At 42.1% G+C, this 23,244-nt stretch overlaps 1 protein-coding gene across 3 annotated transcripts in view; it reads left to right on the top strand.

The window, feature by feature from the left end:
• Positions 1 to 8,591: 8,591 nt before the first annotated feature.
• Positions 8,592 to 23,244, top strand: part of CELF2 (CUGBP Elav-like family member 2) — a 345,481-nt gene continuing 330,828 nt past the window's right edge. For all 3 annotated transcript variants that reach the window (XM_067317361.1, XM_067317320.1, XM_067317315.1), the window contains exon 1: positions 8,592 to 8,788. In XM_067317361.1, the coding sequence (XP_067173462.1) occupies positions 8,736 to 8,788 (53 nt within the window). In that variant the 5' untranslated portion in view covers positions 8,592 to 8,735. The remainder of the gene's footprint in view (positions 8,789 to 23,244) is intronic.

Genomic DNA, 23,244 nt, shown 5'->3' with positions numbered 1-23,244 from the left:
TCAATTTGTCATCATAGGCAAAATAACAGAAAAGACACAGAGCATTTGGCTGAAAAAGGTTTGACTAATAGGAATGTAATTAATGAAAGCCATGAATTCCGTCAAAAATATCTGGTTCCATTTCTTTATGACCTTACAAGGGAAAAGTAACAACATATATTTAGTACTCTTAGACTGGGTTTAGCCTCTTCACTTGATACTCCTTGGCATTGTGGCACTCTTCATTACCAGTAAACCTCAAGTTGAATTGATTGAGATCTGGCCAATTAACCTATCAGAGCAGGCCTCAGCTGGATGTTTGTTTTCTGGGGACGAGTGGGGCCCTGTTTTGACATCAATAACGTCAACATTAAGCACGAACCCATTACTGGCATCCTGGAATGAACATGAGTTTTAGCTGCAGTGTGCATAATTTGAAAAGAAGCATCAAAGTTTCCACAAGGTCGAAAGAGAGAAATGACTCAAGTACTGGGGATAAAGTTTAAGTCGCTCAAGTTGCTTAAGAGTTCTGTCTTCCATAGCAAATTAAAGTCTGGTCACAATTAGTTCACTTTCTGTTGACTTTTGAAGGATCCTCTGGAGTCATTCATAAACTTCCTCCTAAGCTGATATCTAAAAAAAAAAGTAAAGGAAGATTTAGGGGTATCTAGAAGCAGCCTGGGAAGTGACTAGACACCTATTTCTGCAAGAGGAAAATACTGAGTCTTAAAAAGTTTTTCAAGCTACTGGATAAGGAATAATAATCAAGAACTGGAATTTCTCATTTGGAGAAAAGGTACAAACTAAACAAGAGCAGCATAAACTATTCAAACAAACTATTATGAAAATTATCCGTGTCTTCTCCTCCCTCAGATGGAGACTGAATGCCTTCTTGGATGATGTGGAATAGCCAAGTGCAATTTGCAGTTTAGTCCTTTACCAATTCCATGAGACAAGGGCAGCTGAGTGAAACCTAAGAAGGCCACGGAAGATGATCTACTGATTTCTTCTGGCCTAAAGCACCAGGAACATGGGTTGTTCCTTCACTTGGAAGTGAACCAAGTTTCCCAAGGAGTACTCAGCCTGCACCAGCTCATGCAGCTTCCAGAGAACTGGTGATTTCATCCAGCCTCCAGAAAACTAGTGATTTGACAAGCCTATGACGATTGAACATCCAAATGGTAAAACAAGGATACTTTTCTTGCTGCTCAATAGGCCAAACCATACAATATGCAGCTTTCGAGACATCCAGTGTCTAGAGGGCAGTGTCATGTTCTAGGAAGCTGATTCTATTAATCTAACTCTTTTTGCAATTTTTATTGGTTGGATTCTGTCAGATGAGGCAACGAATGTTTATGCCTGAGGTTTAGAAAGTAATAAAAATGTTTTATTTTCAACATGGGAAACTGTGCTTGTCTTTATTGGAATCACAGCCCAGGTCTTGTCTGGAAGAAAAATCACTACAGTGCTTGGGCTTTTGTAAATGAGGTCAGCAAGAAAGAAAAGTGTGACATGAGATTTTGATATTTTTGAACAGAAGGAAAAAATCTCTTGTAAACAAACTGTATGTGTGTATATGAGCTGTGTATATAATTAATGTAATTTGGGATACAGTAGCTATTAATGCTTTGAAAAGTTACAAAACTTTCATGAAGAGAAATAGGAAGAAGTGGAATAGCCAGCATGGGAATGAATGAAAAATTATTTGAAGCTTTTCTTGAACTGAGTAGTTCTCAAGCAGAAAGAGCATGGTATTTCTTTTTCACAAAAAAATGTTTTTTAAGTTTATTTATATGATAAGGGAAAATAATTGCACTTAATAAATAAGCAAAATAATATATTTTCTCTTCTTTCCCCTGATTTAGGAAAAGGACTTTTTTAGTGAACTTTTTATATGGATGATTGCACTTTAGACCTGACTTTAATTCCAGCTTTCTATTGATGAAGTAATAGTGTTATGAAATTCCCTTATACACTGTTTTCACGGGGATAAGATGGTTGTTTTTTCTAGAGACAGCAACAGAATTTTTTCAGTGTGATCCATGGTGTTCTGTCGGGATGTACACACACACCTGTACACGGGTTTGTCGATGTTTGTGCATATGTATGCAGATAAGGACGTAGACTCAAAGGCTCCAGGGGAGTTACATGCTCAGAATCAGGACACTTAATTGTTTTTTGTGCCTATAGAAATCTTCTGCCAGCTGTTATGGTAAAAAATAGTCTGTCCCATTTTGTCGTATTTCCCTGCTTTTGTAATAGGAAGGGAAGACGAAACGGTGTCATTTCCAACGAGTCGGCAAATCTTGAATCCTGGCCAGCGTCACACATGAATTGTCTGTGCTGTTGCAGTTCATACATGGGCTAAGAGGATGCTCCTCCATGTCTTTATATGAAATATATATATGATTGCTCAAGCATCTAACGCATTTTCTCTTTCACTACTTCTGTGTCGACATCCTTAGTTCAACCGCAAAGCATATGTTTTCATTGGTGACCATGGGTCTCTTCCTCTGTTTAAAGGTTATAAGCTCCATGCCTAAGCTATGTGCTTGTGGCTGATACTTTCAAAATCATGTGCCTGAATTTAGTTGCATAAATATGAAGCTCATAAATGTAAGACTTGTTTCAACATTTGCTTAATTCCATCATCATTCCCTTTTGCTAAGTCTTTGAAACTTCTAATTTGTTTTCATTTTAAAGGATATGGTCTAGGTGACCATCATTCAAAGCTTCAGGGGTTTCTCATTTCACCATGGTAACTCTTAAATTTTTGAAATGGTAGAAGCCATCTGTCTCAACAGATCATGTTCTTTTACACTGAATGATGAACTAGTATTTCAGTTGATTTAGACTTAAAACAATCTTGGAAAGGAAAGAATTTCATAAAGCTGCCAATTTTTGTGTCTTCTACTAAGTTCCTAGTGTTCTACTCTGTGCCTTGCTAGGTTGGTGCTGTCCCTCCCAGATGGGAAAGTAGGACACAGATTAAAAAATAGTTTTCTCAATGTCAAGAAGAAAGACTAAGAGGAATTAACTGAACATCTCCATCTAGTCCCTTACCAATAACCATCCTTTTCTCTGAACTTTGCAGCGGATAGAAAACCAGAGGCAGATATTTGAAGAATCTGTTAAAGATGCATATGGATTTGGGGCCCCTTTGTGCCTTTGGAAATCTTTTCCTAAACATTTTAGAGTTTGCATTCAGCATAATTTAATTAATTTAGATTTATATTTCAGTGCTTTATGAGACAGAATCCAGACTGTATAAATGCAGCTGTGGTCCATGTGAAAACACGGCCTTCGCAACAAAGTGCTTATTAAGGTCATTACTGAAGGTTTTGTTTTCTGGACTGTGTCATGGAGGCAGCCTGAACAATGACCTTTTCACGAGGATTCGCAAGGACCTCTTGGTGCTCCCCGTATGACCCGACACCAAAAGAATGGAAATGAAAAGGCAGACAGTATCTGCTTTGGCGTTTCAAGTCTCAAGTGGTGCTGGAAGGGTTAACAGCTGCTCTTTCTCGCTGCACCAAATTTGACCCATGACTCCCCTGAAAGGAATGAAAGGAACAGATTGGGGTGTGCGGCTAGCTCTTTTTGAAAATCTCCGGCAAATACAAGGAGCTTTTCTTCCCTTTCATTCTTCTGGGCGCGGAAGGGCAACCCCTGCGTGGGACTGCAGAAGTGTTCTCGCTCTGCCGAACGAGGCGACTCTCCTGCCGCTCAGTACAGAGAAGTTTAGCACAGGACATGGACGTTTGGCTCGTCTGTTGTTCAAAGCAAATGACAAACACCTTAAAAACAATTCGGATGACAGGATTTGGGGGAAGACTGTCTCTTCAGAGAGGCTGGAAAGTGTTTCTCCCATAATAAAGCGTGCACTTTCTGCTAGGTGAATAGGCACAAAACACATCTTTGTTCGTAAGGCTTTTTATTGCAGCAGTTGTCATGAGCAAAACCTGAAAGCACTTGAAAATCCATTAAAATCACAATCCGTATAAGAAAAATACCATCGCTTGAAAGTTTGTCTCTGTAGACTTTGTAAAAGTGAGAAGTCGATATGTATGAGACGCATTTATGTAATTTAAGATTAATGATTAACCGTTAAAGCGCGGGCTCTGTACAATCAAGCCCGCTGTTTAGCAAAGAAACAAAACCCCTAAATCGCTGCAGCTGCTGGATGAAGCCAACTTCTCAGTTGCTCCGTGTGATAAGATGCTCTGAATCCCCGACTCTTTGGCCGTTGACCAGCTGTGAATCAGCGATTACTGACTGTCTCCAGGGTGTTTCGGTAACAGTACTCTTTCCCAAGGGGTAACTGTCTTTTGGATTTACGCCTGCTTTTTCTACGGACGTGTTCAGACGCTGGTGCATGACTTTGTGCATTTTCTTAAATTTCGGCTTTGCAATTTGTCATCTCCCAGATCATGCGTTTCACCGAGGGAGAAAGGACCCGCAGTAGAGATCTGTAATACTTGGATTTACTCAGAGCAGTTCTAATATCAGGATATATTTTTTACAACAGAGTTATTAAATTCAGCCGGATTTTATCACATATCTAGGCCACAAACGAGTGCTTGAACTCCCAAGTTTAAACAGCGTCTTGCCAACTTTAAAACATTTGGCTGGTCAGCAGGAAAGGAAAAGCTGCTTCTAAAGTGCTGGAATGCATTTCCAATTAGTCATTACAGGGCTTAAAAGGAGAAGCATTAGGCACTGGGAGGAGAGGAAGGGGGCTGGACAGGCAGGCGGGAGCCGGGCAGGAGAAGAGCCTTTATCAGACCACAGCAGCCTGCCCTGAAGTTTGAGGCCACCCTTAATAGATAAGCTTTTGTTTTACAACAGGCTCCCTGGGGGGGGGGGGGGGGTTCGTGGTAAAGGAGCCCCGTGGGGTTTTTTTTTTCTCAAATAACTCAATATTGCTTCGTACGGAGAGCAAAGGAGACAATAAGATGAGGGATGGAAAACGTGTGTTGGGACGATGCTAGAAGGCTGCTTCGTGGCCTATGGTTGCCTGATAACCTGGCTGCTGGGCATCCTGACTCTGAAGTTGCACTTTGGCAGAACTTTCTCAGCTCCTAAAATATTTGGAATGAGATAACACCCTTCAAAGAGGATTAAATAACTGCCCCAAACTGCTTACTACTTTTGGTTTGCTTTCCCGTCTGACGCTATGACGTCTTCAGCCCGATAGGTTTCTGGTAAAGAAACACCCGGGGAAAAAAAAAAGTCTGCTTATGACATAAAATCAGCTTGCTATTGCCCGGTAGCCATCACTGCTTATACTTTTTTTAAAATGCTTTGTCCTGTACTTGACCTTCAAATATTTGTAGCTAGCCGATCTGGAGCTTTTTGGACCACACAGCTGTCTAAACTAAGGCCGATGACATTGCTTAGAGATCCTTTTGTGCATGTGCGCGTATCTACGAATATTGCTTTTAAAAGCGTGCATATGTATTTACTTTAACATGACTCAAAACCTTGAAGGCGTGTACTTCTTTATCATGTTGATGGAGGAACGCTCCGCGCTCGCGGGCGGTGCGGTCAGGACGTGTTGCCGCAGGAGAGCCCCGAGCTCTACAATAAGCTGCATTTCGGCAGGTAGAGAAACTTTCAGAGCCGTTGCCTGCTGGCTCACTGTAGTCAATCTGCCTAAGTAATATTTTACAGATGTGCTCTCCGTTTCTTGGCAAACGAGCGAAAGATCATCAGCGATTTCTCCACTTGGAGCATAAAAATGAAAGTTTTGACGACAAAGTCCTAAACCACAACAGAAAAAATAATTTAGCGTAAAGACAGGTGGGGGTGCCGCTAGCCGAGCACAAGAGCGAAAATAATTTTGTAGTGTTTTTTCTGTTTCTGTTTGATTTGTTTCCTCCTACTATAGCTACATGCTGTATAAAATACGTGAGGCTGTTTTGGAAAACCCATTGCCTGTTGCAAGTTTCTCTGTGCTAAACTTAATCTGCTGGTTTTATTTTTAGAAGGTTCATAGTTGCTTTTTTCAGCGCTGTAGAAAAAGTTGGCAAAACACCAGCCAGGTCCAGTGAAATGGAGACTTGGCTTTTTTTCCAGAGATGAAAAGTTTAAGAAGAAAATAATAAAAATCATGGCAAATAATTGCAAATGGGAAAGGAATACGAATCTCCACTCATACGGTATTGTTTTCATTTTTTCACTGAAAGAAAATAATGGAGTGTTTTCAGAAGGAAGGCAGCAAGTTATGCAAAAATGTGTCTACGGAAAGCATAAAATATACTTGTTAGAGATAAAATTCCTGAAACGGAGACAGTTTGTGGAATTAATGGATGAACAGAGTAAGAGATGCCCAGAATCTCCATGGGGTGGAGCAAGGTTTGGCACTGACCTGAAGGGGGGAAACTGGATAAATTGTTTCTCTTGGCCTTGGTTTCTCGCTCGGTGTCAGGGGAAACAGTGGTCCTCCACCTCGTGCGTCTCGTCCTTGAGGTCCAGGGCTGCGGGAACAGCCAGCCCTAGCGCAAAGATCTTCCTTGCAGCGCAGACCTGCTCCCGAACCAGCACCGAAACTGAAACCAGTTAAATCCCTAGGCAGGGTATAAATCTCCTTCCCTCCCTCTCATCTTCAGGTGCCACAGTGAGCAGACACGATGGGACAAGGACCCAAGGTGGGCTTGCCCGGGGACACGAGTCGATGGGATAGTTTGAGGTTTTTTCGGTTTGCTTGAAGCTTTTGCTGTTTTGAGGCTATATTGATCTTTGATGTGAAATACTCAGCAAGAGGTTTGCATGGGAAAATATGTGAATATAGCTCCAAAACAAGGGAATGTAAGAGTGAGGTAGAGAGGAGAGAGGCTGGACAGCCTGTTCTGACCGGTTACGCTCTCCCTAGCCTCGTGCGGGCGATTCACCTGTTTAATGGGGGTTTACATTATTTGGGGAAGAAGGGAAGAGACACCGGCTAATCTCTTCCTAATTGTTTCCCAAGCCAAAAATAAAGGTTTCCTCTGCTCCACAAAGAAACATGTGACAAGTGGCCACCGAATTTCATTTTCCACTGCCAGGCATCCAACCTACGTACCGTAGATAAATAAATACATGGCCCCCGAAGTGTCTGGAGGTGGATACAGCCCTCCTTTCCGTTTCCATCTGCCCAGGCTCTACTATCTCCTGGCTGCTCACTGGCAGGCAAAATGGTCACAAACTCTTCTGGGGGCAGTGGGAGGTTTAAAGCCTTAAAGTGGAAAGACTTAAAGCAGTTTCCAAACTTTATTATGCTTTATTACGCTGCTGAGAGTGCCTGATGTCACATACTACTATTATGTGACCATCGTATTACTACTGTTTTTTAATATACAAAGGCTGCTTTAGAATTTTTTTTCTTTTTTCCTTTTTTTTGTTTTGAGAACTGGTGGCAGAGAGGAAGTAGCGGCATATGCCTATTGTATAAATAGCAAAGTGGAAGTATCTGTCGTTTGGGGTAGTTTGGTCCTGGCTGAACACTTGTTAAGATATGGTTTTGGTTGTATTCCAGAATTTTAATCTGGGATTTTCCAGAAATCCCAATGAATTGGCAGAGCTCAAGGAGAGGGCTCAGTCATTCACAGGATGAATGGAAAACATTTCAAGGGAAAAGAAAAAAAAACAAAACAAAACAGAATATTCAAATGCAGGGAAATCAACGTCAAAAAGCATTCTAAAAACACAAAAGAAGCCACTCATGTAGGTTTTTTTCTAAATAAACACACACCAACAGAGTAGCGTACAGAACTTTGCAGATCACCATAGTGATCTGGGGGACGCTCTACTATTTATTTTTCAAATAGCAACAAAAAGAAGAAACGGATCTAATGGAACTAAATAGCCACCTCTCCCCCTTTCAGCCGCCTAAAAGGGCTGCTTCCGCCTCTGCGTTATTAGGCTTTTTATTAATCTCTCATAATAGCAGTCTTGCCATAAATTGGACCGCTTTCGGTCATAGCTTCAGTGCACAAGTCTAGCAGATTTAAAAAAAAGGAGGGAGGATGCTGCATTCAAAAGGTTATGAACTGCTTTTGGAGCGCGGGGGGGGGGGGGTAAATCGCGCCTGTGCCTGTGCGTGCGGAAGGGGGTGAGGGGCAGAGGGGGGAGGGAAGGGTGGGAGAGGAGTCTCATTAAAAGTCCCTCCTTTAAAAGTGTCGAACCCGTACAGAGTGGGCAAAAGGGAGACCCCCAACAACTTTCCGAAAAAAAAAATATATATATATATATACATACATGCATATATATACACACATATACATATATATATAAAATTATATATGTGTGTGTGTATAAAAAAGCAAACCTCGGAGGTGGAAAAAAGCCACCGCAAAGGAGGAGGCTGCAGCCTGCAGTAAGCTGTAAACGATTGCTGGCAAAGCCCCGAGGCTTCCCGGCTGCTCTAGTGCCGCTGCCGCGGGCGAGCCGAGGCGGCCGCTGCGGACGCGGGGAGCTTTCGGGCAGCGCCCGGGATTACGCGGGTCGCGCGGAGGTCCGCGGCGCTCGGCGGGCGCAGCTCGCGAGGGCTTTAAAAGGCGGCGGCGGCGGGGCTGCGGGGCGCCGCGGCCCGGGCTGGGGGTTTTGGGGGTGGAGAGAAGCCGGGACAAGCGCTCGTCAGGCGGGGAAGGGGGCAGGAGCCGTCCCGTCCCGTCCCTCGGCCCGAGGAGCGGGCTCGCTGCTCCTTGCGCTCCGTGCGCCGGCTTTTTCCCACCACCACCCCCCCCTTTTCTTTTTTAGTTGTTATTATTAATACAATGCTGTCTATAATCTCTGACTTGGATCCTCTGAAAAGCTGGAAAGTTTTAAGGTAGGCCTGTGTTTTCTTCTGTTTGGTACAGTCACTTTTTTATTTTTTTTATTTTTTGGTTTACCCCTAAATTTACCCCTAACTGGCGCTTGAGTTATAATCGAAATGTGAGCCCTGGGCTTAAGGAGCAGAGAGAGGAGCTGCTGGTAATTAGAGCCCCCTTTAAGATACGGCAAACCTTTAAGCAGATGTTTAGAGAGACCCGAGGGAGATTTTCAAAATATACTTCTCGGTGTTACAGTGCAGTAAGAAAGTGTGGATGATTTTTTTTTCTTTTTCTTTCCAAAAGAGAGATTGCTCTGTAAATTAAAGTTAACAGTAGGGCTAGCACCAGTTGAAACTGCGGAAGGATTAACTCTCTGCTTGCATCGCTTTGCCTTGTAGGGGGATATGTGGGAAACTTTCGAGTAGCAAAAAGCAGCGTGAGAGTTGATCAGGGAGGGGAAAATAGGCTGGGAGGGAAAAGGAGGAAAAATGTGCTGGTTTCGTTTTGTCGCCGAATCCTTACACAGTTTGTTGTCCCTCCAAGGCATATGCTGGATACTTAAAAGTTGCTACTGATTTTACCCTGGCGTTTTTTCTTTTAATAATGAAAAACAGCAACTCGAACCAGTACATACATCAGGGGGAAAAATGATCAGTGCTGCAGCTATTGAAGCTCCACGGTGTTAAATGGCCAGGCTTAAGGCTGCTCTAATTGCCTGGCTTTGCCTATGGAGAATCCTGAACCATAAAAAGTTTGCTGATGGCTTGCAGGAACTTCACTAAAGCATTTGAAACATCTGGGAATATAGCTGGCGAAACTAGTTAAACACAAAGTTTACTTCCCTCAGCTCTCTTGCAAAACATGAGGCTGCATGTAATATGTTCAGGTTGTCATTTTTTAAAAAAAAGGGGGGGGTAAAGTGCTGGGATTTGCGGGGGGGAGGGTGTTTGTTTTTCTAATGCTGGAGTATACTTGACCTTCTTGCTGCAATGTTTTAAGGAACTTAACGTGTCTTGAGCTGCAAGAGTGAAAGTTGAACCCTTCCAAAGCCAAACTAGATAGCTTAATAGCACTGTCAAATTTTTCTCATATTTGCAGAGCATTGAATTTCATCTCTCTTTTTTCAGAACCTTTACGTTTCCCTGCCCATCTTCTGAGTGTAGGAATATGGACTAAGATACTTTACACTTCTCTGCGGTGTGAGAGTTGGCGTAGCAGTTTTACTGCAAGTTTAGTGTTGTTTTTTCTTATTTTTTTTAAATCACTAAGGACTGTCGGTACAAATAAAAGCATAATGTATTTTCTTCCCCCAAGCTAATTACTATAAGGCTCAGATATTTAAATTCTGAGACCTCGGTGCAGGTGTTGGCTCAGCTGTAGCATTTGAAGCGAGGGAAGGTTGGCAGGCAGGTGAGGAAGGTTTGGGTGGCACGTGCTGGGGATGCTCCTGTTGCAAAGGTGCTGGAGCGGCGCAGGGATGTGAGCAAAGCGCTCTCGCCGCGCTCCCTCTGCCATCCCTGGAATTATCTGTAAAGTTTCTATCACTTCCCGACACTTCTGATAGCTCTGCTTGTCAAGTCAGGTGACACAAAGTTTTTAGTGGATTGAGGGATGGCCCAGGGGGCTTCAGAGCTGGGTTTACTGGAGAAGGAGGAGGGACTGTTGGCCTCAGAGAATCCTGTTTTCTTGGAGAAATGACATGTTTATATGATTTAAGCAGAGATACTTCCCTGGCCTTCCCCCTGCCCCCAAAGTATGACCAAAGTTTCTCAGCTCTGTGAAATTAGTGTGAATTCTGGAGATTACAGCTGCCCAGACAGAGTAGGTCAATGAGGTGATTAAATCAACTTACTGTACGCTCTCTTCTGAATATACCGCTTATATTTATAGTAATGAATGCTGGGCATACTGGACACTGTGCACATCAACTGCAGGATGCAGAGGGTTAAAAGGTGTGAAAAGGCAGTGTGCAATGTAAACTGGTAAGTGGTAGTCCAAAAAATCACTGGAAGCCAATATGCAGCTATTATGGCTTGTGATTATTAAGCTGTAATGCCAGCTCTACCTCTTCTTACAAACTTCACTGTCTCCTCTTCAGGCCGGTTTCCAGCATTACAGTTTGGTGCCTCTGGGTTTATTGTTTTTAATGTTTCCCCCCAACACATATCAAGAGAGCCTGCAGTTAATATTTACAGGAAATAGGAGAATTGGCCTGTGGGTTTCTCTGAGGTGGCACAAAACGATTCTTGAAGACACAAATTAAATGCAGCAGTAAATGCGGAGACCAACTCAAGAGCGGTGTCCTATGGTGGCAAATCTCGGTGTTGTTTTCCTGTGCACCTTCTGCGACTCGCTCACCATTTGAGACTTGGCTTAACTGGGAAAAGGCTGAAGGAGGCAGATTTCATGGAAAGGGGGCAAAATAATTGCATTGGTGGGAGCTGCTGGGGGCAGGGGATCCCAGGGGCTCTGGGCTGCCATGGTGCTGCCTGCCTGCCCTATTTGCCCCCATGTCCCACCTGGAGCATCGCTAAATAAAAGCACAGGGAAATGTACAGAGCAATTAAATATACATACACATAAATATAATAAATGGCAGTATGGTACAGGAGTGTGCGTATAATATTGCATCGACCCTCCTTCTTTCCTTGTGTCCGTGTTACCGTCCCACCTGAAAGAGTGGCAATACTTTCTGGAAAGTCTTAACACCCGTTGGATTCACATCAGGGTGAGGGGGAGAGGACATCACAGGCTCTAAATGCAAAGCTTCATGTGCAGAATAAAACAGCAACAATGAAAAAAAACTTCAGAAAATGTTTTATATCATGGGATTTCTTTACAGTGTTCTGAACGTTAAAGTTATTAGAAGGTAAATCTGCTGGAGCTCTTGTGGACCTTTTTTCCTCCCATTGTCTCTTTTCAGAGAAACTCCCAGCATAACATTTGCGCTCTGACGTTAACATGCTTCTGTCTGATCTTCCCTTGTAGATGCCTTCTCGCTCTTCATAGCGTGACTAGCATAAGTACAGTGTTGGGGAGACTCTTTGGAGGCAGAAGAGCTTGGCAGACCTTCAGGCCTTTTTAAAATGCTTCAGAGCCTTATTTATCCACAAATGCTCCATGCTTGGCGAGCCCTCGGTGAAAGCGGGAATCCTGTTTCCCTGGCTCCAAAGCGATGTGGGAGCAGGGTCACAGTCCTCCTAGTGCGTCAGGCATGCAGGGATCAGGTGCTGTGCCTCCAGAAATGCCTCTAATCCCCCTCCAAAACTTTCTGTGCTCTCTTCTTGCATTTCTGTAGCCTGGTTTTGCCCCTCATATGTGACAGGGTGTATCGGCCAGTTGAGCTTCTCCCCCATGTTTTGCATCCAACGAGGTCAAACGCAGCACTAGAAATCACCTGCGTTGCCTATGCAGGGAAGACCTTCTACCCCTTTGCAACCCTTTTGGAAGAAGTATGTGACCTTTCTATGCCATATTGCTACGAACAAGTTGTTCCCAACTAGACTTAGTGAAGCCAAGGTGAAATTTGAGCAAGGAGCAGGATTTTTCGCCTCAGTTAGTGGTCGAGCTGAAGGCTGTGAAGCAGGGGCTCTTGCTGTACTGTCCTGCACACCTAAATTTCACAAGTCCTGTTAAGCTGCTCAGCTCAGCTTGGCTGGTTGGAGCGGGCAACTTGCTTCTCCTGGAGGGCTGCATCTCCTGGGTGTGCTGAGTAGCCCCTTTTCAGCCTTTCCTAAGCGAATGAGCTCTCTAATGGGGCCAACACAATCTGTAACAATTAAAATGTTCTCTCTAAGAAGCCTTTTCCCACCCCACACTGTCAAAGCAGCCTGTAAATAGTTTGTCTTTTCAAGGGAAGAGTGCCTTTAATGCTTGGCTAGTCAGTCCAGGAGGAGCAATTTGAGGCTTGTTTAGTTGGTGCCTGTAATACCGGCTCTTCCAGGCAAGGAGTCCTCTGCCCACACCCTCCTCCGATGATTGCCTGCAAATTAAGATAGGGCAAACAGCTTCAAGAAGTTAAAAATTAGGGGAAAATGAGGAAAGCACCCACAATGGCTCAATCCCAACAGCTGAGCGCCCAAGAATGAAGTGAGAGGACTCATGGTCCCCCCCAGCACAGAACTACTACTCAAAAAGGGAAAGAAAACCCAGCTGGTTCACCATGTGCTTTACTCTGAGGACCTGAACAATGTTGTCTCCACCCGCTCCTCAAAAACAAAACAAAAAAAGCCCCCAAAGTTTGGCCGAGGAACATAGTGCTGGAGTCCGTCGCCACCATGAAATACAGATAATGGAATTTTGGCTGTCAGCAGAGAAGAGAAATTCCCTCATAATTGCCACAATATGCTCATTTGGAAAAAAAAAATATATATATATATATAAGCAAAGAGGGTGTGTTTATCTCATAGTAACTAAAAACACATTGAAGGAGGGTTTTTCCAGTTAACTCCTTCAAAAGTACGTGTCATGTAATAAATAGCTTTTAATGGCATGTTAGTGAGGGTCACGAAAGTTCCAAGCAGTTCTATAAATGAGAATCGCCAGGAGGAATGGCAGTTGCGAATATGTTCTAATATATATAAAATATGGGCAACAAAACATAGTTTGGATTCTTCTGCTCTCAATCTTCACATGTAACTCTTCAGTGAGTAATACTGGGATAAAAAAACAAGGCCAGCTCTTGCTTTTTTTTCTTATTCTCTTTTTCATCTTTTGTATCTGTGTTTTCTCTGCACTTTGTGGAGGACAATACTGGCAGTTTTTCTTGGTTTGGCTTATAAAGGCAGGATATATGGGGTGATTGAAAAAGTGAAGATAACAGAACATGGAAGATTAGGATGTAACACTCTCCAGCATCTATTGTTGGTGGCTGAGAATGTCATCTAGTCCACTTCTAAGCCTGTGCAGGTTTTTTCTTTGTATCTTTATGTTCTCCTGATTAAAATTCAATATCACTCTTTCCTATAAGCGGTTATTCTTTGCTGTCTTACTAAAAACAATCCCCTTTTCATATCAAGCCTGTACACAAGCTCATTACATCTTGTTCATTCGGACATGAGTTGTTAAATCTTCCAGGTGCTTTATAGGGGATTTAGCCATCCAATTCCAATGAGCATTGTTTCACAAAGAGGTTTACTCCACTGATGCCGCTATGTTGCTTTGCCTGTTTAAATTACCCTAACCCCTAAAGCACGTAACGTCAAGTTACCACACCAGCCGTACGGATGCCTAGTGAGGAAGTAAGACAGCAAATGTGTAGTAATACTCTCCTAGCCTCCAGCAATTTGCAGTGCAGGGACTTCCTATGCCAGAAGTGATGTCCCTTTCTTGATTAATGCTTCCTCCATGGGTTTGTCGGGTTGGCTTTGCAGTTATATCTTTCAGCCCATGTAGACTTTGAACATCCACAACATCTTGCAGTAAAGAAGTCATGAGGTTTGACACGCTGGTTGTGTCTCTGCTAACCAAGCAGTGCGCTGGAAGGGCTGCTCTTAGGTGCGGCTTTGCCTTGCATCTGCATGTTGGGCTGTGTGGTAGCTGTGCCAGCCCACCACTGCTTGAAGTGGTTTCCCGGTATGATGGAGCATCTCCTCTAGTTTGGGGGTTTCCCCTTGTCTTTGAGCCTGTTATCTGCTAGTTTTGCTCCCTCTAGTCCCTGTACTGGCAACAGATGGGGAGGAAAAAAAAAAAGGTTATTCATATTCTCCATGTCATTCATGAATCTAAACCTTCCACTGTATCCCCTCTGTAATTTCTTTTGCAGACCAAAGAGTCTTTCCTTGTTTAATCTTTCCTCAGACAGAGATAAGATTGAGACCTTCAATCATGTTGTTTGTCCTTCTCTGAACCTTTTTTCTGGTCTATAGTAGCCTTTTTAAAAGGAGAGGAAAGGGAACAGGTATTAAAAATATGAATGCATCTGGAATTTCTACAGCAATCCTCTATATGTATTGTTTCTCATTTTGTTCTCTAGCAATTCCTAATGTTCAGGCACCAAGCTCAGATTTGTTTCTTTGGTGGGACTCTGAGGGGTGCTGCTTCTGCATCTGTTAGTACTTCAAAATTTCATTCCTGAAATCCTGGGTGGGTGATTAGTCCCACCCAGTTACACTCATGTATGTGTTGCAGGATTTGGGTAAAACCAGGATCATTCTTTCCTATCGGCATCACTCTACCCATCTTGACTTTAATCTACTATTTCATCTCCTAAGTAATTTAGAGTCCTGATATGCTTTTGCAGATCTTTGCAGCTGTTTCATAACTAACCCATCACAAATTTTAAGCTTTGTCTACTTGTGCATTGAGTGGAATGGAAGTAAGGAGGAAGTTGCTTGTAGAAAGCAAAGGTGACCCTGCAGCGGAAGCATTGCACTTATCTCTCAAGATCCAGGGTGCAATTTCAAGCTTTTCCCAACCTTTGAGTGAGTTTGGATGGTTCACTTAATCTCTGTGTGCCTCATTTCCCAGTTGTAAAAGTGGAATCAATAATACCTGTCTTATCTACTTTGGCTATAAACTTTTCATGGCTGTAGAGACTCTTCGTGGTCTGCACAGAACACATAGTGCAGGGCCTTTCCGGTGTCCACCATAATAAAAAATAATTTCCTTAAATGAAACCAGAATTTGGCTCTTTTGAGAACAAGTCATTCCTTGCTGGTTTACTAAAAACCTTTCATCAGCACGTTTGCCTTTGCAAGGGACCTCCGCAGACCTTCACTCTAATTTCTCACGTGCACCAGCTTCTTTCCCAAGTAGTTCCTAGTCTGGAGTTGGCTGAAGCCTGGTACCCGGAACCGAATGCTCTGGCTGAAGTGTACCCGATAGCAAATTGCTTAGTTGTGTGTGTGTGTGATGCTTTTTTTTTTTTCTTCAGTAACCCTTTCTGATAATTTGTAAATTCAGTTATACTGGCTACTGTGCTTTATCAGCTCCCTCTCTAAGCCTAGTCCCTCCTTTGGGGTGCAGTTCCTTCTCTGCCTACCTGCTAATTTCTGGTCTCGTTGCTGCACATTTGAATAACTCTTTTTCATAGGTTTATTCCTTCATTATTCTAAATTTCTTTCCCCTTGCACCGCCCCCAGTTGAAATGCACCTTTACCTGCCTGCGTTTCACCAGCTTCATGTAGCTTGTGGCACATGTTTTCTCAGTCCTTGGTAGAGTATCCCACTGACCACTGCATTGGGGTGTAATTAGAGCAGGGTGAAACTGTTTTAGCAGGTCTTATTGCAGCATTGCCTCAGTCAGGAGAGATGCACGAAGGACCATCTGCACCCTGTGCTAGTCTCGAGGTGCTGCACCCAGTGCCGTCCCCGGCACAGGGTGACGGAAGGTGAGGCCAGGGAGATCTGCAGGCTCTCCTGCGGTGACGGGAGCGCCCCGGCTTGCTCCTGAGGATTTCCTCTTGCCTGACCTGAGCAAGGGATCAGGGATTGGGATCAGCATTGGACTCTTGTTTCTAAGAAATACATTAAAAAAAATAAAACAAAAAACCCCCACAGTAGTTGCTATACTGAGAATTGCACATACCTATGCTTAATTGCCAGGCTCTCTTTTTGAGAGTACAACAATTTAAAAGTTGGATTTTTATGAGCTCTGAAATATATTTGCTCTCTGGTATTACAGAAATTCTTAGCATAACCTAAATTAACCTGCCATCCAATCTCTTTTACATGAGCTGCTGAGCATGCTGCTGCACTAATATACTGCATACACTAATTTTTGCTAATAAAAAGCTCCTATGAATTGCATTTCTGTGTAGTTTTCTCAGATGCTTTTTCCTTGATTGTGATTGTTTCGCCTTCTCCACAAGTACTGAGAAGATTTTTCATCACAAATGGAAGAGGTTCCTTAGTTTGGGGGGGGGGGGGTTGATTTTTTTTTTTTCTTCATCTGGGAAAGTCCATGCGTCCCTGGCATGTGGAGTTTGTTCTGACAATTCATTATGGGTTACTTGTTCTTGAATCCGTCCCAAGCTGACATTAATGCATCACTTTGCTTTCTGGAATCCTGTTTATCTGCAGATACTGATTTTTTTTTCCTTCTTTTTTTCCAACTGAGATGTAAAACTGAAGGCTTTATAAAGGCAGAAATATTGGGAGGATCCTGTGATTATCATAATTGTCTGTCTCTCTCTTTTGTTGAATGGGTGTATTTCAGATTATTGGAAAAATCTATTGTGTCAGCTGTGCTAGACTTCTTTTTTTTGGATGTCACGTTACAAAGCCTGTAGCTGGTTATCTTCAAAAGAAATACTTTATACATGCAGCTAATTCCCACCTGATAGAAAATTAATTTCCTTGTTCGAGTAACTTTGCTAAAATCTTCTGTAGTGGAAGACTGCTTCTAGAATTTGACATAGTTGAACTGCAGACTACATTTATCATATTAAATTAGTGAATCAGCGGAGCCAGAACTTAGTTTGGGTTGGAAATCTGAGTATGATTTGGAATGGTTTGAGTAAGCTTATTCCGCCCAAGAATTTGTATGATATTAGGGAAAGGCTGAAGCAAACTTCAGTTTTCAACTTAAGGGCAGTGGCAGGGGAGGGTTTTTTCCTTTGGTTTTAAGACTTGTAGTTTTAAATAGGGTTCTTGGGCTTCCAGGTCCCAAAGAAAACAGTGATATGTCATAGCAGGGACTTCAAAGGAGAGTCTTTAAAGCTGGGGGCATTCCAGTTCTGAGAAACATGTTAACCTAATAGTCTTTCCGCACACAGAATAGGTTATAAATGTGTAAGTTAACCAGTGTATGACACCAGAGCACTCCTGTTATGCTCATCTTGGCACTGGCAGATTTCAGGTTGAGACTATCTGGTTCTGCAAATGGTAACTAAATTTACCTTTAAGTATTTGTAGGATGGAGTTAGATTACTTCTCCAACTCCTAAGACTAATCTTTGCTTTAAGCAATGTTGCCCAGAGGCGGTTTCTAGTTGCTGGTAGGTTGCTGTGGCTTTCTGCCTGGCTTCTTCAAGAGGAGAAGTACTGGGTGCATGATCCTTACCACGTGTTTGAGCCTGGATTTACATGCCATGTCCGTAGAGTTGCTGGATGCACTTTTTAACTTGGCATTTCTCCTGAACATCCTTTCTGGACATCCCCACATGTTCTCGGGGAAGGATTTAACAGCCCCCCCCAATAGCTGGCACTGCTGAACCTGGTGGGTCTCACTGTAGCCCTTGGACTTCCCCCATACTGGAAAAACAGGTCTTGGCAAGAGTTGTAAAATTCTGCTGACCAAGCTCAAGTTTTTCTGCTGGACATGTCAAAATAAAGGATTTGTGTAGCCTGAGGCCTCAGAAGAATTACAAGTTTGGAAGAGGGTATTAAAGGTCTCCGATGGGCTGATGTGGAGATAAGTATTTAAACACTGATATAAACTTTCATTGACTCCAACAGGAATTGTTGGCAGGGTCTTTTATGGGACTTTTGGGGTTAGACTTGTAGCTGTTGTGAACGGGCGAAGCTCCGTTGACTTGCTAGAGTACTGGAGAGTTGGTCCCCACATGTTTGGCGGAAAACTTTATGCCTTTTTTATGGTCTTTACAGAGTTTTTACACCGAAAGGGAATCTAAGGGGAGAAGTGTCTTAGTCAGAGCGCTTACTCTATGAATCCCTTCCAGTTTGCTAAAGTCCAGTTTTACTGTCTGAAGTCTAGACTCTAAAAAGCTCTTGGGAGTAACATTACGTTTTAGCTTTCTAGTCATTTTTTTTTCCATATCTAAAGAAAACAGATGACATAGCTCTGTGCTCTTTTAGTCAGCATTCAAGCAGGCTAATAACTTGGGCATAATCTGTTAACAAACCTAAACCTACAACATCTAGGTTGTAGACAGGCTGTGTAAGCCAACTATATGAATTGCACACCAGCTTTAAATTGTTGGAAAGAAACAGAGCTTGCCATATCACAGTTTTTCACTACCATTTTGGCCCAAAGTTTCATGATTTTTTTGCATCCAAGGTTTATTTCTTTATTTATGCCTGCATAAGCAGTTTATATCTTTAACCCAGGCCAACTTTGTTCCACCTGTAGCTCTGGGACTGCTCTTAGAGCAGGCAGAGCTGAAGGCAGAGTACGCTGAGAGTTGCAGCCACATCTGTGAGCAGGATGGTGCTCTGTTTGCCCCACAACTCATAAAACCTGCTGTTAATGAGAGTTCACATCATGTAAGCAGCTCTTATGAGTGAAATTTGTTGTTAGGTGAAGCCTCAAAGCTGGCTAGATCACTGTTTTAAATAGAGACTCTGAGGTCTTCTCCTATATCTTCTCTCTTGTATCTTCTCTTTTCATAAGAAGAATTTAAAAGTAGTCTCAGTCATAGCTTCTCCTCCCACTGCTCAAGAAAAAGAAAGTTACTCTTTTACTGACTAAGAGATCCCTTAATTTAAAAGTATCCTCTCTAACAATATTTTCTATAGTGAATTACAGTCTGAGGTTTTTCTATTGATGTGTCTGGGATGCAGTCACTGCACTTCATATTCTTTCTTCTGTAATTATTATCTGTAGATACTGTATGGCCTTGTACAGCAGAGCATCCAACAACCAAAAGTAGCTGATTATTCTTCCAGTGACAAAACAGCACAAAGACTTTGATCCACCACAAAGAGCGCAAGTGTTCAGGCAAGGTGGCATGACTGGGTAGAAGAAATGGAGAAAGAGCATAGATGAAGCCGCAGGTCCACTGCCAATTTTATCTGAACTCAGGGCGGATAAGAAGGCAATATTGCCAGAAGTATTTTTGCTGCAGTTACAGATGTTTACTGGTGGGCATCAAAGAACTGAGAAGTCCAAAGAAAAGACAGGAATAAATTGGCAGATAGCACAAAACACCATAATCATTGTTTTTAAAACAAAACCAAAAAAAACAACTTAAAAGCACAATGTCCTGTAGTGTACAGAAACTTACTGTGAATGTACTGTGTACCTGGATTAATCTTATTGTACTAATTAATTGCCCTGTTTTCCTATTAAATTTTCTGCTGGTTATTACATATTACAGGCCTGTATCTTGAATACTGGAAATTCAGGGTATGGATTAAAGTTAAGTGGATACTATGAAAATGGTAACCATGGAGGAAAAACCAAGCTCCATTGATGAAAACGAGCCATGTATACAGTGAACTTGTGCTTTGGATGTGAAACAGTGCTGGACTCCAGGTTGCAACATCGCAAAACACGACGATTTGGAGGAAAGAATGAGCTCCGCATTTTTTTTTTCTCCATTTATTCTTATAATACCCAACAGTAATCAGACCACACAGGAAGTTTGCACAAGTCTACATGGTGAAAGCAGAATGGGAAAGCAGAACTCGTTCAGCAGCAGAGGGTTGGGCATGTCTTAATTCTTTGGAGGCTGGAAGCTTAGTCCGGTGCTATCAAATAAAATCAGCTTTGCAGGCAGGAAGCTGTATGATCAGTATGGATTTTTTTTCTTTTTTTTTTTAAGACGTGAACTTCTGGAACAGAGCAGTTACCTATATATGGTGTCCTCCTACCCTTTCGGCAGTAGCAGCCAATTCTGAATTCCTTGAGGAAGAGGGTAAAGATAGGCTTTGACACAGGGCTTCCAGAGATCGTTAGCTAATAATTTCAGACATAGAAGGACTTTCTTATGAGGATTGTTTATTTAGGGAGGCAGAGAGCTCTGCAGGGTAGAAAGCACTTCTCGGAAATGGGAGTTTAGGCTTTTGTCACTTGAATTTTGTCATAATACAAAGAAAGGAAAAAAAAAGTCTCACAAGAGATTTGAGACTGATAACCCGCGTGACAGCTAGCATGTAGACTGCTGTGCCAGAAGATACCATGGTGGCAAATGCTTTGAACTGAAAAAAGGTATTTATAAAGATGATGAGAACATCTACTATTAGATAGAATTAAAACAGATGGGGAAGAATATAAGTCCTCACACTTTGGCCAGCTACTATCTGAGGTTGGGAAGAATTGTTCCTTATTTGGCAACATCTGTGCAGGATTCTTGTAGCTCTTGGGGGAAGGTCATATAAAACAAACTACTGTTCAGCTCCCACAAGACAATTCCTGTGTTATACAAGAGTGTTAAAATCCCACTAATTGAATTTTCTTTCATAATACTGAATTTTAACTGTATTTATTTTATTGATGCAATGCACAAGCCAAAAGAGAGAACAAATCTTTCAAGGCTTTTGTGGTGTCTTATTAAAGAATATACTTTTAAAGAAAAGTTTCATATGTGATATCTTAACCACCTTCTGTGCCAAGGAGTTCCGCAGGCTAGTTTTGCATGGCATTAAAATAATTATCCATAGCCGCTTGAACTTCATGTACTCACAGATAGGTAAATTGTATACTTTAGCAAGCCAGCATGCGTTCCTAAATCGTTATGGGGAGGATTTGCATTAGGAAAATATAGATTTCCTCCCCCTCCTTCCCATGATAAAAATCTCCATACACAATAGCACCACTGCCACATGTCATGGGGACACCGTGTAAATTATGGAGTTACAAATTTGTCAGCCTAACCAAATGTCTGAAAGAATAATGTCCTATTAGTTGTATTTCGGCTGTAAGCCTGTTCTGTTTTAACCTTGATTTGTGTGGCAGCTAGCCATACCAACAGCTTGTGCATGGTTGATTATAAACAACTTTGTTTTAATGTAACAAGATTCTCATTTAATTCCTGGGAGCTCGATGCAGTGGTGATCAAGGATAAATTCAGACATATCCCTGAAGGAAAGCGTTTTGATTAGACTGACCAGAAAAGATGGGATCCTGAAGACTTCAAGATCATACAATCTTTTGTGCATTGCAATGCAAACTTTCTGAAGGTGGAAAGCCTACCTGAAAATACACAGATGGAAAATTGCTTTACGTGCATAGCGAGCCCTGACATAACTTGGAGCAGTTTTGATTTTCACTTAATTTACTTTTCTGTGGAAGAATCTGTATGTTCAACTGTGATTTTTTTTTTTTTAATAGCAAAGCTTCATTCATTTGGGATTCTAAGTTATTTTTCATCTATGGCATCTTTCAGTCTGAAGTATGAAAAAATTTATTCGGGAGGAGCTGGAACCCTTGAAATCTGATTTCCTCTGAATTTTGTGTCTTGGTCAGATTCTCTCATGTTGAATGAGATTCAAAATCAGATTGGGACATTTGTAGCTCTCCCATGCAGCTTGAGGAAGCTTTCTTGGGTTTAGGATTTTTTAGTATTTCTGTTGTTGCTGTTTTTAATTAAAAACAGCCCTTTCTGAAGGGCCACATCTAAGAGGATCTCTGCCCTCACCTGGCTGCCTTTTACCATGAAACTTTGGACAGCTTAGTGTCACGGAAACAGGCCGAGAGCCCCAAAAAGGTGGGAGAGATTAAGCTAACCCACGTGACCGCACTTACACATCTGTTCCCTAGCGGGCGGAAGGGCCATTGTGTTTATTTTATTTTGAAACCAGCAATAGTCAGTTTAGCTCCACAAATGTCAAATTTCAGGGATTTGATTACACAAGCATCAAAACCTGCGTTGAACCTTCGAGTGGCTCTTAGACTTGTGATGAACTGAATCAAATCTCAAGAATGGTCCTTAGCTTAATTACACCAATAAACTCTACTACTTTGCACCTTTATATTCTTTCTTGGCCAAATAGCTGCTTTTGAGCATTTCCTCTTTCCCTCCTGTGGAAAAAAAATGCAGACTTTTGCCTTCGAAAGGAACCAAACCTATACAAAAACATGATTAGTAAAAAAAATTTTTTTGCATGTCTCAACATTCCTTTTTTAGCTGCAGAGAGCAGCGATATGTACCATGAAACTTGATTTTCCTTGCAGTGTTGTCAATGTGGAAAAAAACCAGGTGTAATAACCTAGGCTCCTTCATTATGAGTTTGATATCCCTAACAGTGGGAATTATGGCGTTGCCCGTCACTCCAGCATTGTGGAGCCTTTAGGAGTAAAAGTAATGAATCCAATGTTGCTATTTTTCATAGTTATAAAGTTCCTTGGCTCCTGGAAAGATGCTAAGGTGAACGGGGATTTCAAGTTTATAACTTGCGGGGAAAACACACACACTCACACATTACAAAGATTTTTAAGGTCAACAGTATATGCTTCTGTCAGAAGGCAAAAATACATGAAATATGTTTTTTATATAAAATCACATAGCTTTTTTTTTCTCTCTCTCCCTCTTCAAGTTTATTGCACAAGCTTTGGACTCGCTTTGAGACTTATGTTTCTTTTGAGGTTGTCAGTCTTGGACTGTCCATAAGTTTCCTGAACAGGAACCCTGCTAAGATTTCTTGCCTCATAAGGTGTCTGAAATGATTTCCCTAAATTTCGAGCGAACTTCAGACCAAATGGTCACTTCTGCTTCAGTTGTGATATTTTTATTTTCCCCTTAGTCTGGACTACTTGCGTTAAAAACATTTCCTGACTCAAACCGGAAGCATCAGTCCTGTTTCTGACCGAAATTTTCACAGCACTTAAATCCCCGCAGTAGAAACTG

The sequence above is a fragment of the Apteryx mantelli genome, chromosome 1 (genome assembly GCF_036417845.1).
Source record: "Apteryx mantelli isolate bAptMan1 chromosome 1, bAptMan1.hap1, whole genome shotgun sequence".
Lineage (NCBI taxonomy): Eukaryota > Metazoa > Chordata > Aves > Apterygiformes > Apterygidae > Apteryx > Apteryx mantelli.
This window is presented reverse-complemented; position numbering and strand designations above follow the sequence as displayed.